This window comes from Nicotiana sylvestris, chromosome 9 (genome assembly GCF_000393655.2).
Source record: "Nicotiana sylvestris chromosome 9, ASM39365v2, whole genome shotgun sequence".
Lineage (NCBI taxonomy): Eukaryota > Viridiplantae > Streptophyta > Magnoliopsida > Solanales > Solanaceae > Nicotiana > Nicotiana sylvestris.
This window is the reverse complement of record NC_091065.1, coordinates 142,965,147-142,976,354: the sequence shown is the minus strand read 5'-3', so window position 1 is coordinate 142,976,354 and position 11,208 is coordinate 142,965,147. Positions and strand designations below refer to the sequence as shown.

Genomic DNA, 11,208 nt, shown 5'->3' with positions numbered 1-11,208 from the left:
ACACAAATGTGATTGTCCATCACCAATGAGGGACAAAGTGCAAGACAAAAGTTCACTTCTTTAAATTTTCATTTTCCCTCCATTTTATTTCCCTCTATTTCCAATTCACACTTCTTCTACTTTAAAGCCCAATGGCTTAAAGTCCAACAAACTAAACTGTAGAATCAACAGAATCAGAACCCATCAACGTAATATTCTCGCCATCCAAATATTTTATACTCACGCTGAACTAGAGTTTATTTTAACTAATTTACTGAGTTGATCAATTGAAGAAGGTTTGTTTTCTTGTTACATTATATAGCCATATATATAAGTTTCATACTGTATTAAAATGGTGCACTTAGTTGGGTTCTTCTTCGTGTTAGAGCTACTCTTGTAAGCTCGTCTTGCCTTATCTATGCTTTATTGCTTTGTTGTCTGACAAACAGTAGACAGCAATTATACTGATTGCACCAAATATAGCTTTAGAGGCTACTCCTTCCTTCCGGTCCGGTCCACTTATTGTGAACAATTTACTTTTTTTTATTTTTTGTTCGAAAAAATTCAATTTATTTTTCTAAAAAGTCATTTACTCCTAATATTTGAGAAGAGAAGTAAGTACTACTATAATTATGATGCAATATTTAATGAAGGATAGTTGAGTTATACTAACTATTTTCGTCTAGAATCTAGTATTTCCTTAATAGATGTGTCACAAGCAAATTGGCCACTTATTGTGGATCGAAGGGAGTAGTAGAAGGACGCCAATATTCATTACTATTCGTCCTAAATAAGACACGCTATGGTGTTATTTGTACATCATGCCTCTTTACAATAAGAAAACAATATTTTTAGGTCTCTAAAAGACAAATTCCTGTGTGTAAAAAAAAAGATAGGGTTATAAACAGAACATATTTGTAAAGAACCACAAAATCAATTGAGATGCTTGTTATGATAGGGTTCACTATTACCTTTTAAACACAGGTAGGGGTTGACGGCCAGAAATGAATGGTATAATAGCTATTCGCCATTTATTAGACAACACTTGCTTAAGTTTTTTCATTTCATTTATTTCCATTTAAAAGAGTCTACTTTCCTCTCTGTCAGGTTTGACGCATTCGCTGCTCTCTTTGCCATGTAAGTTCGTAAGGAATAAAGTAATAAAAAATTCATATATAATCTATAATCCGAAAGATCAAAGACAAGCAAAATTTGCACTTTGCAGTAATCTCTCCCAAGGAAATGTTACTGCACAAACATTTTAAAATATTAGTCATTCTTTAATTTAAAAATTAGGAACTTAGAAATAAGTGACATATATTTTGAGATGGTTGGTGAAAAAATCACAAAGGAAAAACTTGAAATTAATCGATGACTTGAGGTATTTGCTTGGTTCTTTTTATGATGGTAGTATCGGCCAAGATACTGGCAATCTCCTATGATACTAAGAGACAACTCTTCCTTCAAAACTTGAATATATAGAAAAAAATAACTTAGGTTTTTTTTGCCTCCATTGACATCTGCATGGTGTTAGAATGGCCGATAACTTCTGCTCAAACCATTAGTCAAACCATTAACGCTGGCGAAAAATCCTATTAGGTCTTGCCTATACGGTAAATACGATTTTCTTCTATTCTTATCAACTTGGTTGGCCGCTCTATTTCGTATGTAAGCCGCCACCGGCGACTCTCCGCCCGTACCACTTCCTTTCAGCTGCTTCGATTTTCCGGCCGCCTTTACGACCTCACCCAAATTTGTTGTTTCGCTTTTTATTGACTTTTTCGGTGTGAGAAATACAAAACTAGTGTCCTTGCCGTCGCTATTACTCCGCCGTAACAAATCTCGAAGCTTCGGCCATCGCTTCGGCGCCGATCCAGTTGATTTACTCTTCTTACATTTTCCCGGTGACGGGTTGCTTATCTTCGGCTTCCACACACAATAAGTTCCCGGCGGTAAAATCTCCAATTCATCCACATCCGATGACGCCTCCGACGCAGACGTCGTCGTTGATTCCAGTTCTTCTAGGAAAAAGCTCTTCAACGGAATTCGAATTTCACTATCAACGGCATCCGACGACGACGATTCATCGTTAACGTTTAATAATAGATCGCGGTTGAAAACAGGGAAAATTGACTGAAATTCAGTTTGACCGCCGTAGATGAGTTCCATGGTTGAGAATTCAAAATCTAATTCCTCACTGTTATCTCCGTCGAAGCTATCGGTAGCGTTCTCCTCCGCTGCCTCCTGAAATTCATCGGAGATTTTAGCGGCAATTTTAGCCAAGTATCCGAAGCTACTAAAGCTAGGGCACAAATAATTATCGTCTATGGCTTCCTGCATGATTTTGTTTTGCGTGATTAAGTATAGCTGTGTAGGTTCGTTTTCTCTGTGTAGGTTTTTTATGCTGTGCTGTTCTATGTAGGGAAAGAGAATTGTTTGTTCTGTTCTGAGCTGTGCTGGGGTTCCTTTTATATATAGTGTTTGAAGGGGTTTAGGAAGTGCTCTTATTTCCTTTTTGTTTTCTCGGAAAGTGATTTTTTTTACCTTGTAGGAAAAGAGATTGGTGGGCCCATCACTTCGCACGGGTGTTTCTAGAAGACTAAACTTATGGAGTTTAATTTAAAATTTTTATGAACTTATGGGGCTTGTGTATTAATGCTGATTTAATGTATTTCTTAGTAATTTATTTATAGTCATGTAATACGTCATTTAGGACTATTTAACAAGTTACCTTCTTTTTTTTTGCCTTTCTTGCCACGTTCTTTTGTCGTAAAAATAGCGTGGTATAGCCAGTTTTTGAACTGGTCATTCAAAAATAGCCAGTGTTTACGAAGTCAATGAAAAATAGCTACTATTTTGGTGCAACAGAGACCGGTCCAGCATAATATACTGGAGTTCGGTGCACCTGTGTATGAACTCCAGCATATTAAGCTGGACCGGTATAATTTGCTGACTCCAGTATAATATACTGGAGACTGGAGCACCGGTGCTCCAAACTCCAGTATATTATACTGGACAATTATACTTGCTGGAACTCCAGTATATTATGCTGGAGTTCTAGTGTACTTATGTTGGAACTCCATCATATTATGCTGGAGTTCCAGCCAGGGGCGGATTTAGGGGGCGCAAGGGGGTTCACCCGAACCCCTTTCGCCGAAAAAATACACTGTATATATAAGGCAAAATCTGTTTTTTACCTCTATATATTAAGTTTTGAACCCCCTTAACACAATCCAAAAGTGTAGTTTAGTGGTCAAGGGGGTTCAAAATCTACATAAGGTCATGAGTTCAATTCCCACTAGATACAATTTTTTTTTTTTGAACCCCTTTCGTGGAGATCCTGCCTCCGCCACTGGTTCCAGCATACTTATCTTGGAACTCCAGTATAATATGCTGATGTTCAAGCATACTTATGCTGAAACTCCAGTATAATATACTGGTGTACTTTCCTGGTTTTGAACACTGTTTTCGCTCAGAATTTATCTTTACATGAAAAGTGGTTAAATTTCGATTACTTTTGAAACTGGGTTATTTTTGAACGACCAGTTGTAAATCTGGCTATTTTTGAATTTCTCCCTCTCTTGTCATGCAATACGTCATTTAGGCCCATTTATCATGTTACTTTTTCTTTTTGTTTTAATCTTCTTTTCTTTCGTGTGTGCACCCTATTTCATGTTATATGATTTGTTTAATTGATTAGAAAAGTTAAAATAGCACGGACTAGCCAGTTTTCGGATTGGTAATTGAAAAATAGCCAACGTTTGCAAAGTCATTAAAAAATAGTCACTATTTTGCTCTAACACGAAAAGTTTCAACATAATATACTGGAGATCGAAGCACATGTATATGAACTTCCAGCATATTCTATTGGAACTCTAGCACATTATGAAATTCCAGGATGTTATGAAGGAAGTTCACATGTAAAAAATTTGAACTCCAGTATTTTTCGGATTTTGAATAATGTTTTGGTTCAGATTTGTCTTTAGATGAAAGTGGCTAAATTTCGACTACTTTTAAAACTGTGGCTATATTTCAATTACCATTTGTAAATCTGGCTATTTTTTATTTTCACCCATTAAAAAAGGTGAAGTTCCATTTTATGCCTTTATGGCCCATTAAGAATTTTATTTTCGTTATATTGACTTTTCCTATAGGAAATTAGTAAATAAGACAATGAGATCACTAGTATGGGAAAAAGTGGACTCTAAGGATCCTACTAATTGTATTAAGGAAGCAAATAGTATCCAGATCAATTGCTTTCTATTTGAATTTGATCCTTAAGAGATCATTTTTACCATATTTTTAGTGAAATATACTTTTGATAAATAAGTTTTATACGCGCGCACCAAGAATACTATCAGCATGTAGAAGGAGTTATGGTATTAAACATGTTATATCAATAGTTTTTAAAAGAGAGTATCATATATATTAAGATTTAAACTCATCCAAATAAATTAAAATATATAATTTTTTTTGGAATTAGCTAAGAAAGCAGGGGTCATACAATAAAAAAAAAAAAAAAAAACGGGTACTTTTACTAACTTTCTTTTCTATTTTGATTTCTCTCGTACATGAATTTAATTAATGATAGAAGTCAAGTTGATGCCGCATATATACTGCATTCTGACCAAATCAATGGAATTGTTGATCTGCATTTTTTGGAGTTGCTATGGCATAAATGTTTCACCGTATATTTTCTTCGGCGAGTCATATATTATCAGCAGGAGTCTTAATACTTTTTCAGTTCAACGACAAGTGAAATTAGGTCCCCCATAGATCTGTTTCCACTATACAACAACCCTCCTCCCCCCACCCCCCCCCCTCTTAAACAAAAAAAAAGTAGAAAATTCTCATAATACTATCTTGAAATTCAGTCACAGAGAAATGGTAAACCAATATATAACATTGGAAGTAGGAATGATATTGCTTCGTCTTTTAGTTTAAAATCCTCGCAAAGAGCGTAGGGTGCAATTTGGAAAAAAGATACTACTGAAGTTAATTATGTTAAATTGAACAATTTAATCATAAGACATACGGATTAAGGTGATAATGTATATCTTTTTTTTTTTTGCTAATAAGGAGACTTATATCCGAAATTAAATAACGTAATAGTTATAGTTATAACAAGCCAAGACCGTTCGAGTCCTTATTGAAAGCTGATAAAGCAAAGGGGGGAGGAGAAAAGTAATATAAGAGATGTCATGATTGTTATCTATCTGATGGTGTGAGGTTCATGACATGCTTAGCCAAGGCATCTGCTACAACATTAGCTTCACGGTAAAGCTCCACGCGATCCAGTTCTAGCATCAGTGATACGCAGTCAGAAATAATAGGCAAGTAAAGTTCATTACCATGTTCGACCATGATACATGGTACCTGTGAATCAGTTTCTATTTGAAGTGGCCCGAGGTTAAAGTCCTTAGCTAACTATAGGCCTAGCCGAATTGCTATTAGTTCAACTTTAGAGAAGCAAGTTAAACTGGTTGTGAATCCCCGGATCATTGATTAGTGGAGTTGCAAAAAGTTCCTGTAGCTCCCGATCTGTTGGTTGATTGATTGAAGGCGCCGTCAATATTAAGCTTGATAAAATTATTAGGCGGTGGGTACCATTTAATGCAATATAGACTCATCAAATTCATATGAACCTAATATGTATTATCAACGGCAAATCTAGTAATATTGATGGGTTTATTTGATCTCATAACTTTTAGTATAAACATGAACTTATTTTTGTAAAACCTATTAGTATTGCTGAAAAGTACTAAATTATAAACCCAGAACTCAAACACAGTGAGGGTTAAATGGTTAGGATTCTGGATTCCTAGTCCTGTATTTATATATTAATGACATAGCCACATAGAATGAAAGGTGCTCAGTTGAACAACCTTCATATAAAAATTGTGTTGAGTATATAAACAATTATTCTATTGTATATATTGGTCAAAATATATAGATCTTAAACCATAAATACTCTTAGTGAAATTTCTAATTTTACCATTATATTATACATAACATAAATATATATACAGTCAAACCTCTTTATAATAACATCCCTATATAATAGTCATTCACTATAAAAGCAAGTTTTCCTCAGAACCGTTTTTTAAAGTTATATTTTACCTCTCTATAATAATTTTTTACCTATAACTGCAACATCCATATTTATAGCAGAACGCTCTTTGTAAAAATACCGCTTTATAACAACCATTTAGAATCTTTAAGGTTACTAATTATAATTCTAAAAATATGCACATAATCTTTTACCATTGCACAAAATTTTCTATTTTGCATAAGACATAAGATTTGATGATTTAGACATAATATTTTTTCCATTGAAAAAATACCAAAAAATATTTAGATAGAAAATTTAACTGTTAAGCTCTTAGATTGTCTTCAAGGAAAAACTATTGGATTTCTTTTTTTTGCTGAAAATTTAGATACGAACCTTTGCCAATTCAAGCATTATATCGTTAGTAAGAGAACAAAATCTACGAAAAAAACTACAATTACAAAGTTCTTTCATTAATCTTGAAAGAATTTATTTTTTTAAATAGCTTTAAAATATGTGCCTTAGTGTTTAAATCTTTATACATTTAGTTATGAGTTTATTAATAATATATTAGCTTTCTTCAATATTTAACTAGTGAAATATGCTTATTTTTTGAGTTTTTAAATTTGAATAATTTTCTTGTCTTTTATATGTAATATTAGAAAACGAAAAATAATTAATTTTTTAATAATTTTATTTATAGAGGCCAAAAAATATTTAAACGTCAAATGTTGATATATGTGTATAACAACCATTCACTATAAAAACAAAAAAGATTGTTATAAATAGGGTTGACTCTATGTGATAATAACAATATTTTTTGATAAATATTGTGTTCTGAATCAATAATTATTATAATACAACAAATTCAATTATGAAAACGTACACACAAAGGTGTAACAGAGGTGTAGGTGAAATCATTGAAGTTCACTTCTAGATACTTTGGTATTATAATAAGTTGGTCAAGGTCAAATTTGAACCTGTAGTACGTATACACGAACTTAAACAAAAGTATCGGCATCTGCAAAGCATCCTCCGCGTAACTAAACAGACTGGAGGGAGCAAATAACAATTAAATCGCTTTCTAGACTAGAAGACCAGGACTGGACGAAACCATTTCTAGAAAGACATGAATTAAAAAAGAGATCATAAAGATATTCCTAAATCTTAATACAAGATATAATTAATAGTAACACTTAAAAACAGCACATCTTCATGTTCAACGATGAGGGATATAAACATTAATTTCTTGTTCTGGAAGCAATCTATACCGAAATTGACTTTGAGCTCGCGGAGAGGAAATAGCATCAAATAAATTTTCTTTTAATATATCATCCTAATAATAAAACGACAAGTGATTAGCTAGATAAAATCATAAAATATGCTTCCAAACTTAGTTGTGAAAGGGACATGGGATTAATCAATTATTATGACTAACGGCCATGCAGGTATTTCTGCTATCAGTTGTTGAAATTAGTTTCATATATCAACATCAACTAAATTAGCTACCACACCTACTATCTCTGGATTTGTAAGTTTGCAGGTTCCTACAACGATTTCAAATTTATGACATTAATAATCAAGTTCACAGTCAAATATTTATAGATATTCATAATAGAATGAGGAATCGCTCCCTATCAAGAATTTATCCAACTAAAGTATTTGATTAATCAAAAATTCCTCTTAAAAGTGGACGAATATTATTCATCCCATCACATCCTTTGATGGCTTAAACAATAGCAAGAATAAAATGATACATTAAAGTCCTACCGAGAACTATTTAACCCAAAAATAATTTCAGAAATAAACTATTAAATTATTTTTAGTGAGGTTACTAGCAACCGGTTCGGATCAAAGCTTAGTCAAATGAAACATGGGATTAGGCTACAAGAGCTGTGAATAAAGCAAAAGTAAATAAGCAAAGTAAGAGTGATCTTATTGATCATCCTTGCGAGCCACAATGCTTGCAAAATAAGAGAGATTGACAGCCTAGTTTGATCGGAATACAATAGATGTGATTAACGAGTAAGTTGAGAGAAAACTCAATGAACCATAATTATAAGAGAGTGGGGGTATTTATAGTCTAAGTCCAACATTTACATGATCATCCCACTTTCGTATGTCGCTCTCAATAGTTAACAACTATCGAGATACTTGCCCTTTGTGGGAGAAATTTCTAGAATAGTAGATACGAGTGGATCCCTAATATTTTTAGGATGGTAGATACAAGTTTGATGCAGTATGGGTTATTATTGATAGGCTGACCAAGTCATCGCATTTCATCCCTGTGATTGTCTCCTATTCTTCTGAGAGGTTAGCTGAGATCTATATCCGGGAGATTGTTCGCCTTCATGGTGTGCCCGTGTCTATTATTTCTGACCGAGGTACGCAGTTTACCTCGCATTTCTGGAGGGCTGTTCAGCGTGAGTTGGGTACGCGGGTCGAGTTGAGCACAACATTTCATCCTCAGACGGACGGACAATCCGAGCGTACTATTCAGATTTAGGAGGATATGCTCCGAGCATGTGTTATTGACTTTGGAGGTTCGTTGGATCAGTTCTTGCCATTAGCGGAGTTTGCCTACAACAATAACTATCAGTCAAGCATCCAGATGGCTCCATATGAGGCATTATATGGTAAACGTTGTCGATCGCCAGTTGAGTGGTTTGAGCCGGGGGAGGCTCGATTGTTGGGCACGGATTTGGTGCAGGATGCCTTGGACAAGGTTAAGATCATTTAGGATAGGCTTCGTACAGTTCAGTCCAGGTAAAAGAGTTATGCCGACCGTAAGGTTCGAGATGTGGCATTCATGGTCAGAGAGCGAGTGTTGCTTCGGGTATCGCCCATGAAAGGCGTGATGAGATTTGGAAAGAAGGGCAAGCTAAGCCCTAGGTTCATCGGTCCTTTTGAGATTCTTGATCGAGTGGGAGAGGTGGCTTGCAGACTTGCATTGCCGCCGAGTTTATCAGCTATGCATCCAGTATTTCATGTGCCCATGCTTCGGAAGTATCACGACGATCCATCCCACGTGTTAGACTTCAGCACTGTCTAGTTGGACAAGGACTAGACCTATGAGGAGGAGCTGGTAGCTATCCTAGACCGGCATGTTCGTCAGTTGATATCAAAGAATTTCCCTTTAGTTCGTATGTAGTAGAGAGGTCAGCCTGTTGAGGCAGCAACCTGGGAGTCCGAGTCTGATATGCGGAGCCGATATCCCCATTTTTTCACCGACTCAGGTACTTTTCTGTGTCCGTTCGAAGACGAACGGTTATCTTAGATATGGAGAATATGATGACCCAAAAGGTCATCTCTTGTTTTAGAAGTTAAATCTGTGTTCCGAGGCTTTAAAAACCACCTTTTGTCTCACCTCGATTTACATGCGCAGTCCGGGCGCGTTTTCGAAAAGCTTTTATGTGAAATTTAAGAGAAAAATTGAATTTAGCCTTTAAAATCAATTAAAGTTAACTTCGGTCAATATTTTTGGTAAATAGACCCGGACCTGTGATTTGACCATCCCGTAGGGTCCATAGTAAAATATGGGACTTGAGCGTATGCTCAGAATCGAATTCTGATGTCCTAGCCCGAGAAAAGAATTTTTAAGAAAAATTATTTGCGGGAAAATATAAAGACTTTTGGAAATGAAATGGTGTGTGATCTTGATGATATCAGGCCCATATTTTGATTTCGGAGTCCGGTACAGGTTTAAAATAATATTTAAGCCGAATCTGTGAAATTTTGTAAGAATCAGAGTTGATTTGATATAAATCGGACCTTAGGTTGAGAAAATGGAAAATTTGAACTATCTTATGAATTTCATGAATTTGAGGTGAAATTCGTAGTTGTTGATGTTATTTGATGATTTGATCGCATGAGCAAGTCCGTATGATATTTTTAGACTTGCGTGCATGTTTGGTTTAGAACCCCGAGGGCTCGGGTGAATTTTAGATAGGCCGCTAAGTGATTTGGACTTAGGAAACTCAGCTGCACATCTGGTATTTTTGCACAGGCCTATGATCTCGCAATTGCGAGATCAGGCTTCAGAATTGCCAAGTGAACAGGCCTGGGAAATGCGACAAATATGTCGCAAATGTAAACTAGGCCTGGGCAGGCCCTTCTCACAAATGCGATGTTTTGGTCGGAATTTGCGATGGCCCTTCTGTCGCAAATGCGAAGGCAACAATGTTTCAAAGGGTTCGCAATTGCGAACCCCTGATCGCAATTGCGATAACTGCGACCTGTTAAGTGGGATTTCAGACGAGATTTTGATCATTTTACAATTTTCTCAAACCCTAAACATCCCTAGGTGATTTTCAAAGACCCAAACATCTCCAGATCATATGTAAGTGATTTCTAACTCATCTTCTTCAATCTAATTCATCTTTTTACATGATTTCATCTCAAAATCTAGGGTTTTTTATTGGAAATTGGGTAAAAATTAGGATTTTTAAATTTTGGGGATTTGGATCTCAATTTGAGGTCAGCTTTCAAAACTAATTGCCTATTTGAGTTCGTAGGTGAATGGGTGATCGGGGTTTGGTTCGAACTTCGAGTTTTGACCAAGCAGGTCCGGGGTCAATTTTTGACTTTTTGGGGGAAAACATTGGAAAATCTATATTCATGCATTAGAATTGGTTTGTTTAGCATTTATTATGACTAGATACAAGCGGATTGGAAGTAGAACCGAGAGGTAAAGCGGTAATTGAGGCTTGATTTTGTCCGTGGAATTGAGGTAAGTATTTGGTCTAACCTTAGCTTGAAGGAATATGAGTTGTGGTCTTATTTGCTACATGTTAGTGTTGAGTATGACGTATAGGCGTGGTGACGAGTATCTATATGTTAGTGTCACACATGCCTGTGAGTCTTATACCATGATTGTTGTGACTCTAATATGTACCGTCCAGGCTTAAATTGATGACTATCAATGTTGAACAAGGCTTATGAATGTTTCTTGGTAATTGACCATTGTTGAGTAATGGCTCAAGTTGAGATTTGTTTTGTGAAATAACTGTTGAAACGAGAATGGTTATAGTTGATTCCCTTGCCGGGATATTATTGTTTATATTGTTGATTCCCTTGCTGGGATGTATTGTTTCTATTGTTTGAGTGAGGAAGAGTGTAAAGCTCGAAGGATGATGCCGTGCATGATATTATGAGTGAGTGTTAATGCACGAAGAGTGATG

At 35.5% G+C, this 11,208-nt stretch overlaps 1 protein-coding gene across 1 annotated transcript; it reads right to left on the bottom strand.

Annotated features, from left to right (window-relative positions):
- Window positions 1-1,282: 1,282 nt before the first annotated feature.
- LOC104223151 (uncharacterized) lies at window positions 1,283-2,439 on the bottom strand. Its single transcript, XM_009774524.2, has one exon. It carries the CDS (start codon window positions 2,317-2,319, stop codon window positions 1,510-1,512), a length of 810 nt encoding a protein of 269 aa, XP_009772826.1. The 5' UTR covers window positions 2,320-2,439; the 3' UTR covers window positions 1,283-1,509.
- Window positions 2,440-11,208: the final 8,769 nt, after the last annotated feature.

Excerpts from the sequence above, each read along its gene's own strand:
- LOC104223151 (XM_009774524.2), bottom strand. The coding sequence starts at position 2,319 with ATGCAGGAAGCCATAGACGATAATTATTTGTGCCCTAGCTTTAGTAGC.